Source organism: Fringilla coelebs (genome assembly GCF_963513975.1).
Source record: "Fringilla coelebs genome assembly, chromosome: 22".
In the NCBI taxonomy this organism is placed as follows: Eukaryota; Metazoa; Chordata; class Aves; order Passeriformes; family Fringillidae; genus Fringilla; species Fringilla coelebs.
Window position 1 is genome coordinate 5377825 of NC_140048.1, and position 18170 is coordinate 5395994.

At 45.4% G+C, this 18170-nt stretch overlaps 1 protein-coding gene across 1 annotated transcript; it reads right to left on the reverse strand.

Annotated features, from left to right (window-relative positions):
• Positions 1–1557: 1557 nt before the first annotated feature.
• LOC311162069 (natriuretic peptides A) lies at positions 1558–4469 on the reverse strand. Its single transcript, XM_084220201.1, has 3 exons — positions 4258–4469; positions 2476–2761; positions 1558–2254 (listed from the first exon to the last, which is right to left on the reverse strand). The coding sequence occupies exons 1-3, from the start codon at positions 4375–4377 to the stop codon at positions 2238–2240; spliced, it is 423 nt and encodes a 140-aa protein (XP_084076327.1). The 5' UTR covers positions 4378–4469; the 3' UTR covers positions 1558–2237.
• Positions 4470–18170: the final 13701 nt, after the last annotated feature.

The following is an 18170-nucleotide window of genomic DNA, read 5'->3' on the forward strand; positions in this document are numbered from 1 at the left end:
AGGGTCTATTAACTCACTGTCTGCAAGCTAATACAGACTTGTTCCACCAGGAACTGGCTTGCTGCTAATACTGGACCCACCTGGCTTTAGGTCAGGAAGCATTGCCTCTTCTTGCCATTTTTAGCACATTCCACTGAACTAATCAGTGGTTTGTGCCTTGAGGGACTGACAGGGAGGGACAATTAACAGTGTCTGTGCAAGTTGTGCTTGAGTGGGTAAAATTCAGCCCCAGCAAGAGCTATTGTTAGAGTAGGTGAATTGTTGTTTCTTTCAGCAGCACAGGGGAAGTCAGGCTGTTGGCCATTGCTGGTGTGGAGGGATCCAGCTGCATGTTCCCATCGTGCTGCAGTGGGTGTGTTTGGAAAGCCTCTAAAGAGACAAAGCCCCATTGTCCCCTCAAGGGCTTCCCAAAGGGTGACTTCACACCCCCATGATCTGTGAAATTGAGTAAATGCAAACTCATTGTATCTTTCACTGCAGATGGTGCTGGGAATCTTAGCCTGAGAATTTATTCTTCTCTCTGGGAAACCTGTGTGGACACTATTCCACAAAATATTTTATCTGCAGCTGGTGCTGCTGGAAGGAGAGGATTTGTATCACACTGTGGTTTCCTGTTGGAGTGTACCTAAATTAGTCCCTCAGATTGGACTTCTGCCCTTCTTCCCTAGGAAAGAATCACAAGGCCCAGTGTGGAGAGGAGCACACAGATCCCTCTTGGAGGCCGTGTCAGCACTGCAGGGAGTGACTGGAGGGTGGCTTGTCACAAATGTGATGTGTGACATGAGCCCTATCAAAGTGTTGCAGCACCCTTAGCTGTGACTGGCCTTGTGCAAGGAGGGGTGTGTGCTTGAATTTACCCTTTCCCTGGAGCTGTGGCTCCTGAGAGCTGTTGTCAGCAGCTCTGGAACACCTGCCTTCCAGTTCCTTATCCTCACCAGGTGCAGTTTCTGTCACCATGTGCATTTGCATAAGCAAAATCAGAATTTGACTGTTCAGCTGAGTCTGTCCTGGTGCTGCCTTCTTAAGCCCTGAACAAGCTTCTCAGGGTACTCAGGTCCGTGGGAATGCACTGAGATTCTGGGAATGAGACTCATGAGGTGCTCAAAATAACACAGTTCCTAGCAGTACATGCACTCAACCACAGGACAGTTGTGTTGAGCTGGGCTTGATGCCATTGCTGGGGCTCACATGGGGATCCCAGCTCTTTGTTCCTTGGGATGCTGACTGAATGTGGTTTTGGCAATATTTCCTTCTTTGGTGCGGTGCTAGAATATGTTTTGGGTCAAATTCAGCTCCTAGGTGTGAAATCTAGCAAGGTTAAATAAACCTTAACCAGACTTCCAGTGTTCCCATTAGCCATGTTAGAACAACTTTGCAAGGGGCCACTCCCAGAAAGTGGTAAATGCTCCATCCAAGCTGCTGTGTAGGTCAGTGATCCCTCCTACCCTCTCATGAGGAATATCATGATAATATTCAAAACTTTGAGGATCCTTCAAGAAATTCTGGGCATCAGCATCTCAGCCAGGTGCAGAGTGAGACAAGACACAGTTAATGATGTATCTTTCTGTTGATGCTTGTAACCTTTATTGGGTCACTGCTAGAAAGCATATACAATGAATTCCCTTTCCTCCCTCTGGTTTATCTTGAAACCTGTGAAGTGTTATGATTTTATTTATTTCTTTTCATGTAACTTTTGCTTACTTGAGGCATTTGTGGCAGTTCCCATGATTGAATAATTTAAACCAGCAAAAGGACTCTCTTATCACTGAAACCCTGTCTATAGGAGGACTCATGATGATCTTTCAATGTTAAGCAAGTTTTTTTTTTCCTGCTAACCTGCATTAGCATTTCTTACTGCAGAGGAAAAGCCTCTAGTCAAAAACTCATTTTCATTTTTACAAAATTTTCTCTGTCTCATGTAAGTAAGATCCAGGTTTGTGAGTACCAGAATATCAATAAAACTTAAGATTTTGACTTTAGGCAAATACAAGAAAATTTAATGCAACAGACAGGAGAGAGGTCCAGCACAGATGTCTAATGTGTTAGTTTTATTTAAAGATGGTCTGTCAGTGCTAACGTAAGAAATGTTCTTTAAAAAACATCAAATAAATAAATAAATAAATAAATAAAAATAGGAATAACTTTCTGTTGAGGAGCTTGGAAAGCATCTGGCTTTCATCTTGGGAGGAAGGGGTACTGTAAAGCATTCTTCAGAGCAGGTTCTAGGGAGGTTGATCCTAATTTCTCCGGGAACCTGCAAACCAAACATGAAATAAATGTTACTACAATCTGGTTTTGTCTTGGTACGTGTCACCATTGTCAGCAATGCTTTTGAAAAACCAATCCTAGCTTAAATTCTAGGCTCAAATTAATTCCATTCTGAAACTCTGTCTTAAATGAGAGGCTGCTCCTCCCCTGTGCCATGGCACGGACGGGGTCTGTGCCGTTCAGTGAAATGGCTTAGCCAGGACTCACCATTGCAGCCCATCCCACTGAGGGAGCCGATCCGATCGATCCTCCTCCCAAAACAGCCAGAATCCCTCATCATCCTGGGCATCTGCAGCCCCCTCAGTCTCTTGAGGAAGGGGTCCCTGTAGGACAGGGGGGTGTTGGCTGCAAGCCTGGGTTCAGCCTTCTGGTTGTCACCGTCATCGCCGAGTTCCGACAGGATCTCATCCTGGGGTTTGGGTTCTTGCAGGTCGGGATTGGACTCCAGGGCTTCCATCATTGCAAACTTATCCTCCAGTCTTTCCAGCAGAGCCTATAAAGGAAGGATTAAATGAATTAAGTTCCTTCTTTTGTGGTCATTTGCTAACTCTTCCAGTCATTCTGTTCTGTATTCATCGATGGTCCCATAGCCCACCCTAGCGAGACTGGCAGGTTGGATCCCAGCCTTACTGGTGCTCATTGGGTTCTGTCCTCTGCATTATATCTCTAATTCCATCTATGGGAAGACATAGCTTCACCTTGTGAACTGAATGAAGCTGCTTGCCATCGTGTGTATCTTACTGGCACGTTTAGAACACATGTTGGCAGAGAAGAAAGTGCAAGATGTGGGTTGCACAGGGTCTACTCAGCCCACCAGTGGTACACAGTCTGAGAGAACCTGTAGCCACATAGCCCACTCCCACATTCTCACATTGCTGCTTTGTCACCCCTGTCTATTTCAATTGACATCACTTGGAGAAGCTCTAGGTGTTTTCACTAATCTCTGCCCCAGGGATTACAGGATTGCTACTCCTGAAAGTAACTGAAACTACCTGTATGGTAAATTGACGCCTGCTGCATGATTGCTTCCTGGGTACCATTCTTTGTGATCTGTAAAGCTTTGTGTAACTGGGGTCAGATAACCTCCTCAAGGGCAGCTCAACCAATTAGAGGAATCTAATTGCCCAACTCTAGAATATGAACATAGAGGAATGAGCCTTATGGCTTGCTTGACAGTGAGTGCATTTGGAAGCCACTCTTCCTGCTGCTGGAAACACCCCAGAAGCAGATTTAGCTTCAATTTCCTTATCAGCTCAGGGAGTTTGTTCTTAGGGCCTGAGAGCAGCTTTGAGAAGTTGGTTACTGGTACCAACCAGCCCAAGGAAATGTTTGAGCTTTCAGATCCCATCAGAGTCCCAAGCTTGCACTGTCACTGTGCTGTGACAATGGATTCTCTCTATTATTTGTTAAAATGCTTAGCGGTAATTTTATAACTCTGGAAGCTTTTCTGGATGAGCCACACTAAATGATTGTGTTAATTCCTCTAGTAATATTTCTAAAAGTTTGTCTTTGGGTGCTCCACTTTACCTCCTCATCTCTCATCCCTACCCAACCAGATCTCTCAAATTCACAAAGCTAGAGCCATACAGCTGCCCTGTGGAGCAGGGGTAAGCACACAGGCAGGACCCCAGCTCAGAGTTTTCTGTTTATTCTTACAGAGCTACTCTGATGATTCTTTTCCTTCCCTGGAACTTTGTTCCCAGCAAGATGTATCTTTAAAAGAAAAAGAACCGAAACACCAAAGCAGATATCCTACAACATCACAATTTTGGTTCCCACTACTGCCTAGGAGCTCGGGTGAACCCAACACAGGAGGATTTTGCCCTGCAGAGCTTCTCTGAACCCCTGTGAAAAGCTGAGGCTTTGTCCCCCAGCATGTGATGGCTGATATGGTTATTGCAATCCAGCCATGCAAAAGGAAGGCAAAGCACCACCTCACACTCTGCTAAGCACCCCAAAAGTTTAACCTTGCAAAATGAGAGTCCTCACCTCCATGCTGGCCAGTTCTTTGGCAGGGCTGAGGCTGTAGATAGGGTTGGCTCTGCTGGGCTGGAGCTGGATGAGCAGCAGCAAAAGGAAGCCATAGAAAAATGAGCCTTTAGTGTCCATGGCGCTGACTTCGTTGGGAGCAGGGAAGTTCAAGCTGTTTCTTCTGAGATGTCCCTTCAAGTCTCTTTCTTCCTTGTCGTGTTGTGTCTCTTCTGAAGCTTGTCTTTTATACTCTTTGGGTGATCCCTGCTTCCTAGGTTATCAGTGGGTTTATCTTGGGCACATTCCAGTCCCACTGCAGGCATGCAGCTCTGTCAAGGGAAGATTCCCTTTATTAGCTGTCATTAGGCAGCAGCTGCTGTTGCTGAGGAATGTATGTCACAAGTCAGTGATTTCATGTCACTCCCCCTCCTCTTGATACCAGGCGCTGTGATTACATAGTCCAGTTGGAAATTCTTAGCAATTCTCTTTCAAGAGACCCCTATGGTCAGATTTACAGAGATGGGAAACAATCCCAAAACTGCTCTAAACTTTGCTCAGTTAGAAGATTTCCATAAGGAAAATGCCTTTTACAGGGGAAAGAACAGGCTTTCAGATCAGTATTTGGTGAAGAGTCAAGAATGAAGATAAATTGTCTTTCAGGACACCTAAAGCACTGTGCACGCTTTCCTTCTCATACGGAATATGCGCGGCCACCGCCTGCCAGAAAGCGTGCTGAAAATCCCAGCTTTGGGCCGTTTTTCCCATTGCTACTGAGGTGATATCAGCACTGAAACTTTGTATTTGTGTGTTACCAACAAGAGCAGCACCTCGATCTGCACCTCGGTGCAGAACTGACAGCGGGGAGAGCGAGCACCTCCAGCCCTCCGCGACAACCAGCTGCGGCACCCTGAAAAACACTAGAGTTTATTAACAGCCAAAAGGTTAAATCATGGGATTTCTTTAAGCATTCATGGTAAGGCTTGACCCTGCATCAATAAAATTTAAAGAACAGGCAGCCAGTTTCAGCAATAATCTTATTTTACCGTCATACAAGAAAGAAACTTGTTCGGTGAGAACTTATATAGATAGCTGGTATTATTCAGAATCTGTCCCAAAGAAAGAATGGATGAATTTGTATATATGTGGGTTTTGTGAGGAGTTAAAACAAAAAATCTTAAATTTAATATATTAAAAACTTAATTATTTAAGTGCTGACTGTCTTAATATTAGCTAGAAACTGCCTATGCTTAGATGAGAAATTACAAAAGTACAGAAATGCTTCAAATTTCTCTTCCATTTTTGTCTTTGTACATATAGTATAAATAAAAATTAATCTTTTTACAGAAATGCAAGAGGGTTCTAAATCATGAAGCAATGGCTTTTTTCTTTCATTTTCCTAATGTTTCTTGTTATTTTAAATTGAAGCAACAAATGTACGAGTAAGTTGAATGTCAGTCTAGCAATAATTGTTGACTTTTCATATGAACATAGATCTTAAGAGAATCTCCTGAGTACGCTTTCAAAATAATAATAGAATGATAAAGTATTGCCCATGTCTTAAATGTCTTAACATGGTGTTTATGTACAAACATGTGCACATACTGTTCACATGATCAGCTACCAAAATTATACTAGAAAGGACATTCTCAAGGTTGTGAAGTCATGCTCAAATGCTATTTCTTCCTAATATAGCCTGAAGTCAGCCCAACTCTGTGTATGTTCTGATGAAGCCCTTTATTATAAGAGCTCTCTCTTGTTTTACCTCAATGCTTTGTTTTTTTCAGAACATAAAGGCAATACTATACTAATTTTTTTTGCATTATTGTGTACTCCAACACTTTCTTATTTTGTGCTTTTAAAAAAGAATTAAGATCCTGATAGCTTATTTTTTATAATTAACATTCTATACTGCAGTGTCTGTATAATTCGTTAATTAGTTACAAATATTCTCTTCCTGCTGCTCTTGGTTTGTGTATGTTTGTTTGTGCCAAGGTGTCACTTTGTTTTGTAAACTGCAAAAGTGGGAGAAGATAAACCAGAATTATTCTTGAAGATAATTAGAATCGTTGTGTTATTGTTGTATTTCTTGTTTGTTTCCTTTCACACACACCCCCCCCCACACACACACTAAGTATTCTCTAGTGCTCTCTGTACAAAAACATTTTGTAGCTTGCTCTGAGATTTCATTTGTGTCTGGGGTTTTTGGGGTTTTTTTTGGGTTTTTGTTTGTTTGTTTAGTTTGGGATTTTTTTTGTTTTTGTTTTTTGTACAGCAGCCCCTGGGTGACAAACCCAGCAGCAAGAAATTGAGGGACACAATATTAATCTCAGATGTGAAACATTTTGCTTTCAGTGACCTTTCCCTGTGAAACAATCTAATTGTCCAGGATTTTAGTCATTAAGTCAGACCCCAAGATAGTCCTTTCTTTACTGGTTCATTCTTTTTCATCTTCTGTGTTCCATGGCAGATAAATAAGATGCAGCAGCATGGCTTCAGCCTTGACAATATTTTTCTAAGACAGGAAGCTTTTTTGCTCTATTCCATGTACAGTGTAGTGAAGTGTAGAGATGGGATGAAATGGCTGCCTGTCACAGCAGCAGTTGTATTTGCACAGCCAAATTCTGCCCTCAATTATCCATCTTGCAGTTCTGCCAAAGCAAATGGAGTGTGAAATGTCAGAACTCAGCTCATCATTGTTAAGCTATAAAAGTCACTTGTTTATCTCAGTCTTATCACCCTGGTAAATTAATATGGACTTTAGGCTTTATAGCCCAGCAGTAGAGAGTCAAGATCTAGGCATTGCCCATGCTCAGCTGGGCATTTCCCCAGTAAAATGTCTGCCTTAACTGGGCAGCAGGTTCTTCTGAAAAGCTTTCTGTGACTGGTTTTAGGGAATCTGGCACATTTCCCCTGCTTCCCCGGGTGTGGGGTGGGAGGTGTGGTGACTGGAGGCTCCTTTAGAGCAGCTGTGGTTGTTCAGATCAGAGAGATGCTGCTGGCAGCCTGTGTGTGGATCCTGTCATGAGGAGGATGGACACAGCTCAGCTGAGGTGACATTGCCCCTTCCCCACCAAGATGATTCTGTGTCTTTGTTTTTCAGCCCTGTAAGGCTGAGGACCATAACCCTGGGGGCAGGCACCATGGGGTTCCATGTGCTGATGGACAGACCTGCCCTGAGTGCTGCCCTGACCTGCTGCACATCCTTCCACTGTGTCCATTCTCCTACTGCATTCTGGGCTGGGGAGGGTGAGCTGTCTGTACAGAGCCTCCTGTCCTGAGGAAGAGGCTGGATTTGGATTCCTTTCATCTCCCAGTGACAAAACCTTTGACAGAACTATGCCACACCCCACCCAGGCTCTCTTTCCCTGCATGATAGTTAGATTGAGAAGGAAATTAATCGATGAGGCCATCAGACAAGAATCCAAACAGAAATGTAAAAATGTCTGGAGTGGCCATCCTGCAATTAAGTGCTGCCTCACTTTTTCCAAGGGGGGAAATTAATTTTCATCCTAAACACGGGTTGTTTCTCCCGGTGATCGTGATACACCATCTCTGTGCTGGATCCTCGAGGCTCGGTGCCGGCTGCAGGGAGCCCCGGGCCGGCCAGGGCAGCCCGGCGGGGCCATTGGCGTCTGTCCCAGGTGCTGAAGCCCTCGCGGCCCTTCGCCTGCAGCTGCAGCCGATCCCCGGTGTATTTTTAAAGAGATGGAGCCCCTCTGCCCTAAGAAGTTCCCCTATGCCGCTCTGCCGTGCCAAGCCTGGCTCTGATACCAGCGGCTTAGCCCATGGCACAGCGGCATTAACCCAGCCCCGTGCCCACCTCCGGGGAGGATTCCCTGGTGGCAGCCGTGAAGCCATGGGGACAATCATGCTGGCTCACTGCCACGCTCCCAGATCTGGCAGCGGTGCCTGGTAGTGCCACCTCAGTACAGTGTGGAGGGTCTGACAGTCCTGGAAGGATGCAACCACCATCCCTCCTGCCGCTGCCACCATCCTTCCTGCTGCAGCCACCATCCCTCCTGCCACTGCCACCATCCCTCCTGCCACTGCCACCATCCCTCCTGCTGCTGCCACCATCCCTCCTGCCACTGCCACCATCCCTCCTGCCACTGCCACCATCCCTCCTGCTGCTGCCACCATCCCTCCTGCCACTGCCACCATCCCTCCTGCTGCAGCCACCATCCCTCCTGCCACTGCCACCATCCCTCCTGCTGCAGCCACCATCCCTCCTGCCACTGCCACCATCCCTCCTGCTGCTGCCACCATCCTTCCTGCCACTGCCACCATCCCTCCTGCCGCTGCCACCCTCCAGCCAAAGGCTTTCCAGAACGGGTGGTTTGTTCTGGCCAGGGTCGGGACAGAGCCCTTAGAGCAGAGGGAGAGGAGCACTCTGGAGGGGGTTTCTGTATCCTCTGACCATCTGCTAAACCACGACCGAAAAATAAACCCTCTCAAAAAAGGCAATGTAGACTTGGCATTTATTTCCCCGTACCCCGCTGCCGTGGCGGGCATGAGGGCAGCCTGGGGGTACGGCTGCTGAACGCGGCCCGGAGGAAACATTTGGGAGCTGGTCCCGGCTTCAGCCTCTCCATCTGCTCCAGAAATCTGTGAAATAAGCTCAGAGAGCTGCGGGGGAAGCCGCTCCGACGCTTTCAGCCGGCGGCAGCTCCCGGGGCTGCCCCGCTCCGCCCCGGCACCCGCGGGCTCCGTGCTGGTCGCTCCCAGCCCCGTCTGCGCTCCGCTCCTCTCCATCCTCGTCCCAAAGCCCCATCTGCGCTCCGCTCCTCTCCATCCTCGTCCCAAAGCTGCCCAAGTGTCTCTGTCTGAGGGAGGACAGGAGGCTCCTCCGCTGCCTCTGTCCCTCCGCTGCCCGGGGAGGGCTGAGGCCAGGACCGGAGCCCCCACCCGGCCGCTCTCCTCCCCGGGAGCCGCCGTCCTCAGCCCCGGCCACCGGCTCGGCTCCCCGGCTCGCCTCCCCTTCCTCTCCCCGGAGCTGCCGCAGCGACTGCAGGAGGTCCTGGAGAAGAAAGGAGAGGAGGGATTGAGAGCGCCGCTTGTACCGCTTGGCCCCGGCGGGATGGGTGCGGGTGGCCGCCCTGGGAGCCCCGGCCGCGGTTCCTGCAGGGAACGCAGACCCGCACTGCGGCCCTGCCAGGGCAGAACGAACGGCAGCAGGGAGGGCCCGCAGCAGAGAGCCGGGAACTGCATCCTATTGCTATCGCTATTGCTATTGCTATTGCTATCCTCATCCTTATCCTTATCCTTATCCTTATCCTTATCCTTATCCTTATCCTTATCCTTATCCCTATCCCTCTCCCTCTCCCTTTCCCTATCCCTCAGAATCTCTGCTGCTCACAGTGACCCCAAGGTACATTAGAAAGTCTCTTTTCCCAGCCCAACAGTCAGAGGAGTCAGAACTCTTCTCGTTCTCAAGGTTGTTTATTGTTTCTTATCTATTAAAATTCTTTCTCCTGGCCGGCTGAGGTCCGTTCAGCAGGACAGACAGAGGCACTCTGGCTGCCTCAGAGGCAGTGCTATCTTTTATACTAAAAACTACGAGTACATTATTTCCCATCACTTCCCAATACCTATCACCTGTGTTAGACAGTGAGTTTCTACTCTAAACCAATCTAAAAATGCCAACATCACCCAGAAGATGGAGGCTAAAGAAGAAGAAGGAAAAAGGACAAGGCACAGCCAAATTCCTCCATCTTGGGACCCCAAGCCCCCATCCTGAGACTTTTCTTTGAAAGTTCCTCTGATGATGGTTCTCTGGCATTGTCACCAAACCCTTCCTTACCTTTGTAATCCTTCCCTCTCTAGGAGGCAGAACAGCAGACAGGGTCCCTTTCATTCACTGTCTGGATAATACTAAAGCAATTTCACTAAGTCTCTGCCTTCTGCCCCCTTCATTTGCTTAGAATGGAGGCAAACCAGCAATATCAACAGGTTTGGGACAGTGATTTTTGCATGCAGCTGTTTTAACAGCTGGCAGGTGGATTTGTTTAAAGCAACACAGCAAAGAAGCTGGCAGAGAAAGGAAATGTGTGTTTTGAAAGTGCAGTGAATGAAGGAAAGTCATGTCAGGTGGGAGGGTTATTGCTGGTAGAGAATGAAAGCAGATCTGAGTGAGGATGTGCATCATCCTCAATTTTGTGTGTACTGGAGACAGGAGTGGAAAGGGATAAAGCAGTGAGACTGAACAGGATCTGTGTGATGATCAAGGGGAATAAATACATTGGCCCTATTATTCTATTAATAAGCTAGCCAGAAGTGAGTCTTGGATGAGACCAAATCTCAACTGCTGCCTAACATCACTTAAAATCAGGTACACCAAAAGCACACATATTTGAGAAACATATCTGTATGTTTCTTTCCATGTAGGAGTACTTTTATTGGAGGCTTTTCTCCTCAGCAACTTCTGTTACCCTGGTCTGTAAATTCATGCACTGCTTCTTAGCAAAGATGAAAATGGCACAGCTAGAGAGGAGCTTCCCTCATCTGGCATCCTCACTTCAAAGCTTAGCTTTGATTATTTAAATGCTAATAGAACTCAGCAAATTACCTAAAGTACAAACACACCTGGCTTCAGTCTTGGGGATCTAATTATAGAGCCTTTTATGTGAAATAAATTGTTCTTGCTTTGAGAAAAGTGCCTTTTTAAAATGTTCCCACGAAATGCCAGGTGATGGGATGGCACATTACCAGCCTGACCTCTGTAATTGCAACTCTTATCTGTTCCTTATTCATCTTCTGTAGGATTCTGTTCACAAGTGTTCACAGCTCAGACTTCAGCCTACTAAAATAACCTCTGTTATTTTTCTGCAAATAAACTTCAGCAGTGCTTGTCCTCCACTGGGTTTTCAGTGAAATTTCAACATTAAGAAGCCTTTATGTCTGTGACAACATCCCTGCTCTAGAGTTACTGGGAGCTAGGAACAAGCTTTAGACTCAGGACTATTAGAAAGGAGGCTGCAAACTCCCCATTAGCTCCAGGTGTCAAAAGATACTGATCTGCATTGTTTGGCACCCTGATGTGCATGGGCTGTGTGGATTAACCTTCCCACCACGTGGGCTGCACCTGGGCCAGCACACCTGAACAGGGACTCTCAGAAAGCTGGATGCTTTCTCTTAAGCTCCCCCAAGTAAGCAGGTCTGCTTCTTCTTAGCCTAAATAGTTGATTTAAGCCATGTATAGACTAGTTATTGGTATGGAATGATGCTGGAAGATGAAAGAATAACACAGTCTTCATTCTGGACTTCAATTCTTTATTTGATTGGTAGAAATCTTAATTTTCTTGTGATTTTTTTTTTCCCTTAGGAATGGCAATTCAGAGTGTAATAAATTCATTATGAGCTAACCTATCATTAGAGAGCTTGTACTCAGGGCTGTGTATGCATATGGCAACAAATACCTGCTCAGTGCATTTTCACAGTTCTGCTGCTTTGTTAATGAAGTTAACTTGAACAGATTAACTAGCAAACAACATAAGACCTAACCAAAAATGTTAAACAGAGAAGCCTTCGGGATGTGTTTTTCAATTTTTTTCTCAGTGGTTTGAAATACCTGGATCTGCCTATGGAAGAGTGGGGTGCCTTTGAATTTCCTTCAAAGGGTAGGATTGTTTTGGGGTTGGTTTTTTTTTTGGGGGGGGGGGGTAATTTATTTTTTCTTTTTTTTTTTTTTAATAAAACGAGGTATACTTCTAAGAAAAATTTGTTTTCCTCCATCAGTGGCAGATCTAAATGCAGAGTCACTGCTTTCTAGTGATGTCTGCTAAGAGAGCTGCCCTTTATTCAAATTGTGGGTCAAAGACTTTGTTTCCTGATTTCTGTTTACCAGACAGCAGCCCTCTGAAATGCTCCTGAATTCCAGTGTCTAACTGCAAACCAGGGCTCTGTTTCAGGAATGAAATATGAACAAATCACACAGCAAACCCTGAAGCAAATTCATTACATGATGGAAAACAGTTTATTACCTGTGACATAATGAGACTTGTTTATTTATACATTCAGTAAACAAAGAGTACAAATGTCGTTTTCTGCAATTAATTTTCAGATTAGCTGTTGCCAAATAAATACTGTGACACAAACAGGCAGTACAGCAAAGGTGCATTCTGTTGGCCAAGTGTATCAGGGGAGAGGTGGCTGGGTTTGCTCAGTACAGAGTAGCACTGTAGTGGGCAAGGGGTGCTTTGAACCCCCAAAATCAGTTCTGTCAATAGAGAAGATCAATAAGTAATAGAAAGAGAAGTGTAATGGAAATTAACTGTTTTCTTCCTGTTCTAGTGGCAGATTTAGCTCCACTGTTCTGGTTAGAGTTTGTTTGGATTGAAACAATTATCCCTGGGGAGCTGGTGGGAAACCTCTCTGCTCCTCTAAGACAAGATGAAATGCTTACTCAGAGGAAGGAGGGAGAGCAAGTTAAACAGAGGTATGGCATTCTCAGGTCTTAAGTCTACATCTGATGACAGTGAATTCTGAGGAAGGTAAAACAATAAACTGTGTTTGTGATAGGAAGGGGAAACTTACTTTAAGGCACCAATTGATGCTGAATTAACTCTGCTCTTTTGCATATTTCTGTGAGTTATACATGAATACACACACTGGCTTTCTCTTACCCTAGCAGAGTCAGCATCCTAACCCACTCAGTGATCCAATTCTGTCTAGTCTGACACCAAAACAGCCCCTGTTTGGTTTGGAGAGGCCCTTTTTTCTTCTGCCTTGGCGTCTGCGGGGTGAGCTCAGGAGGTGGCTGAGGAATCTCTGGATGGCAGCATCACCTGTGGAAATGCTCTGGGGCTGCTCCCTGCTGCTTTGCATCCACTGGAGTTCAGTGTCTGGCTGGTCAAAGACACCTCCTGGCATCAGGTCCTCTTGCTCATGGTCCCACTCTTCTGAGACCAGGGGATGCTCCAGGTCCTCATCAAACAGTTTGGACAGACTCTGGAAAAAGGGAGGGGTAGAAGGTGGAAAGGAAGAGATGAGAAGGAGGAGTTTTGGAAACTCTCATTATTTCCATATTAGCTATACTCTGTGCTAAGTTTGAGGACGTATTTCTGAGCTGCCAGATTGCCAGTTAAGTATTTCCTAGAACTGGGCATATGGATAAATTATGAACAATTTGAAAAAGGCCTGTTAAAGTGTGAATAAAGAAAAAGAAAAAAATAGTTGGTATCTAAGAGAATTAATGCAATGGCAGGAGACATGCTGAAGGATTATCTTATACATTTCTTTGCACAGGGAGAGGTTACCTCATATATGGCAATAGCAGCTCCCTAGTGCAGTAACTGAAATGTTTTCCTTAATGACTTGGAGTTCCTGCACAAATACACATAGGTACACAAACATACTTTGTCTTTTTCTTATATTCTCATATTCTACACCTGGTGCTGCATTGCATTGCATACACAATGCTGCAGGGGCTGCATTGCTGCACAACTGAGCTGAGGAGGGGATCCTGCAGGCATAACCCCTTAATTCCTTCTTCAGCTAGAAGCAGGGGCTTCAGGGGGGTGCATGCAGGTGGCTGCTCTAGGGCTTTAGATCACAGTCCTTCCAGAAGAATTTCTTTCCTCCAAAATCTTATTGCTGCACTCAGTCACAGGATGACCCTAAATGTACAATCCCCTAACTGATTCCACAGGAAAAAAAAAACAAAACCCAAACATCTTTCTTTCAATCACCTCCTGTGATTAGAAATTTAAATCCAGTGATCAATGACTTTAATTTCCTCTGTTTAATCACTTTGTGTCTGCCTGTCTCAGCTTCCTGCTGTCATGTTATCTCTTTAAGATGGACTTGGAAGAAACAGAGCTCTTCTGATGTGTCCAATTCCTAAAGAAGCATCAGCTTCCTTCAGCTCTATTGAGCAGTCAGTCACTTACCTGCAAGCTGGAAATGGATCTGGCCCCTGCCTGGTTTTGGCTGACAATAAGCAGCAGAAGGAATCCAGGGCAAAAAAGAAGTTTCAGATTCATGTTTGATGTCTGATTCCTCTTTCCTTGAGTGTCTCCAGTTCAATGTTGCTCTGTGTCTCCAGCTATCAGCATTTATATCTTCCTCCAACCCCTCCCAAATCTACCTTTTGAGTTCCTGCTAGTGCAAGGATTGGTTTGAGGTTTTGATCTGGTTTCATCCACCCAGGAGGAGGAGGGAAGAAATAGTTCTCTCTTCTGGTGGTGAATTAAAGGAGCATTTTCCACTTAGGCAATGCAGCATCATTCTGCTGCCTTGGTGCCACTGATGTACATGAGTGAGCACAGCTCAGGGCTCCTTGGGCTGACTGCTAACCCTTCTTTTTCATCCAAAGAAAAATAACTGTGAGAGAGCTATGAAGTGAGAAAGGAAGGGAATGGTGTCCCCAAGACATTCACCTGGCTCCTTTGTCACTGAACTCCATACTAGAGGGATGGGCTAAGAAAACATCCTGTGTAGGAACTGTTATTACATAATAATGCTATCATAACATAATGATATAACTTATTAATATGATGTTACTGACTTAAGAGATGAAAGAGTGTGATTTGGAGGAGAAGGGGAAAACCAAGAATTACAAATACAAGTTGCAGTGGTCATTGGAATGACAGTGAGTGTGGCCAAAACCAAGCTGACATGCACAGACAACTTCTACAAGGCTTGAGTTGAGGAAGAAATTGCTCCAACCCTGGATCCAGCTTAAAACAGTTCCTTTATGTGATCTTTCTCAGTCTGTTGTACACAATTTCTATTAAATCTGCAATCAGTCTGAAAGGAAGAACAGGCTTGAAATTTGGCTTCACTGAACAATTGAAATGCAATAATACTTCTTGCCCTTTGATGGCATTTTTGCACACATGTGTTGCACAGAGTTAAAGGCCATCAAGCTGGATCTACACAGAGGAAATGGAAATTAAAGACCATCTGGTATTTGTCATCTGATATTTGAGTTATTGAAGGCTTGCAAACCAGTTTTCAGTATCAACTTGTTGGTCCTGGAAGCTTAGAAAAAATAATTCTGTGGTGTGGCAGCAGGTTTAATGTTTTCAATGTTTTTTTTCATGTACAGATCAGTTTGAGGTATCATTTTAAGTGTCTCTAGAAGTGGGTGTTGTAAGGAGACAGCTTAGAAACATCCCTCTGTGACAGAAAAAGAAGTCTCATGTTAATTTATTGTTGTTTTTGTTGTTGATGTTGATGAAAACCACATTTGATATGAATCTTATTAGTAAATGAAATCATCATCCCAGAGGTGTGAGGTGTGAACTTCTCAATGTAACAGCACAGTAAGAAAAGGTCAGGGCAGTTTCAGGTTCATCTTCTCTCCAGGATTGTTTTGTTGCTTTGATTGGCTTCTCACAGGTCTGCATAAAGTGGATAATAAATCTTCTGGACCTTGAGATCTCTGCAGTTGTTTTGGAGTTCTGCTGAATTGACTCTCTGGTTACTGCTGGACCTTCATACACTAGTGCAGTCCTCATCTATGACTGTGTTGGTAAAAGAATAATTAAGGCTGGACAGGACTTCTAGAAGTCTCTGGTGCAATCTTGCACTAAAGCAGAGCCAACTTTTTAAATGAAATTTCTCAATGCCTTGTCAAGGTGAATTTGAAAACCTTTAAGAAACAACGATTTCCTAAAATCTGCTTGGAATTTTTCCCATTGCCATTTGTGTCATTGCCTCCCATCCTAATGCCTTGCAGCTGGATGCTGTCCATGAGCACAACTGAAGGATGTTCCATCTCCCAAACAATTCCATGGGATTGTAATTCAGAGAGTGCTCCATAACCCACACAGCCAGGGCAGCTTCAGCCCAGGTAACCCACAGCAGGGTTCAGACCAGATTTGGTGCAGTGACAAGTGGTTGGAAACAGAAATCCATCCAGCAAATGTCTCTGCTTTACATTCCAGATTTTCTCAGGGCTCAGATGAGCATCAGACTCAGGGTCTGAATATTCAGAGATTTATCATTGAGGTGGTGCAGCTAGGATGGAGACTTCAGCACAAACATCAGTCTATGAGAAGGGAGGAACCCCTGAGGACAGCAGAAAATATTTTGGAGTTGGGAAATGGCTTTGTGTCCCTTTTGAAGCGTTCCTTTGTATGGCAAGTCTTTCGTATCGGGTGGAAGGAAGCAGGCTGATGTGTGTTGCTCATCTCCAGCAATAAGTTGTTTACCAGCTTCCTGAGATATTTCTCCTGTATCATCAGAAATCTGATTAAAGAGCAGGATTAGGGCAAACTATTCCTCTGGTGTGGGGGTCCCAGCTGTGGGTTCCTCTGGGTCTGGACTGAAGGCACTGCAGACAGCAGTTCATGTTCACACTCAGGTGTTTATTATTTCTTATCAGTCAAACAGTCTCACTGCTGTGAGTTCTGCAGCTTTTCATTACAAGGCACAGAATGGCCAACAATCTCTTGGTACAAGGGCTTTTCAGACTAAACTATCCAATTAAGAGCTGACACCCAGATTATTTTCCCTTTTAACCCAATCACTGATCCCACAGAGCTGCAGTGCAGACTTTTCTGCCCAGTTACAAAATGCCACCCAAACCCATGGAGAAGGAGGAAGAAGAAGCATGAAGAAGAAACCCAGGACAGCCCCCTGTGCCCTCCACCTTGCTCCCATCCACAACACCCTAAAAACCCCAAACCCTCAATTTCTCACCCAGTGATCCACCTGCACTGCTCTCTATAATCCATTTCACACTTTTGTGGATTCCAGTCTATCCTGAAGTCTGGGAAGTTTTCTCCATGGATGAGGGTCAGAGTCAGTGCTGCCCTGGGGGTCAGGGCACCCCAGAGCAGACACAGAAATATTCCTGTGCCCTGGGTTTCCACCCTCTGGAGCTATATCTGCCTCACCCCATGAGGAAGCTGAGCACTGAAGCTGATGGCACACGAGGTAAGGCATCACTAGGGCACTGCTGCAGTAACTCATCTTCCTCCTTCCAAGCTCACTGACCCCTTTAGCCTCCCTCTCCTCTCCTTCCCAGCTGCTCAGGCCAACATTCCCTGGCTGGCTGAAAGGGCAGTGATGTTGCAGTGATGTTTCTGCAGCACTTTCACCCCAGTGAGATCACTGAGTCAGTGAGGGAAGCTGGCACCAGGCGCTCCTCACTGAGACATTAACATTTAGCTGCAATCTCTGAGCATTTTCCTGGTGTCCCCTCCCTGAGTGGGCTGGAGCTGGGCTGGCAGGCTCAGTGCACAGCATCAGCACCATGAATGGTTGTTTATTTAAAATTAAATTTATTAAAAGTTTCAGTGTCACACGGATGGTTGAGTACAACCCTAGATATGTTGATCTGGACATTCTTGCTTCCCCACGATCTTTAAGTTGGATCCCAGAAATTCATAGGTTGATCTTGCACCAAACTGCTCAGAATCCAAATTTTTCATGTTTTATGAGACATCTTTGGTGTTTAGACTGAATTTAATTTGTCTACATGTTATTGCCTCACTGGAGCAAGGCTGAACTTGCAGCAGGAGCAGCTGCAGGCAGGAAAGTTGTGGCATTGCCTGCACTTCTGACTTCTCACAGGAGAGGAAAGAGAACCCTTTGTGGCCAGCAGGGACATGGCACATCCCGGCTGCTTTGAGCTGTGACATTCACCCTGTTCCCTCCTGTGGATCCCATCTGGGCTCTCCTTTGGTTACCCAGGTGTGTGGTGACCTCTCCTGGTGAGCAGAGAACGTGCCTCAGGATCCAGAGCAACTTCTGCTAAAAACAGAGAAAATAAAAGACCAGACACCGAGGGGCTTCAATAAAATCCTTACTTCATCCTCAAAAGCATGGTGCATGCACTACAGCAAGGTTCTGAGTCTCTTTTTTGGGTTTGGTCATGGAAGTGTCATGTCCTGGGAAGGCTCTTGGTGTGTCTGTGGTGTATTGTTGTTTATTTCAACATTAAATTTATTAAAAGTTCCAGTGTCACATGGATGGTTGAGTTC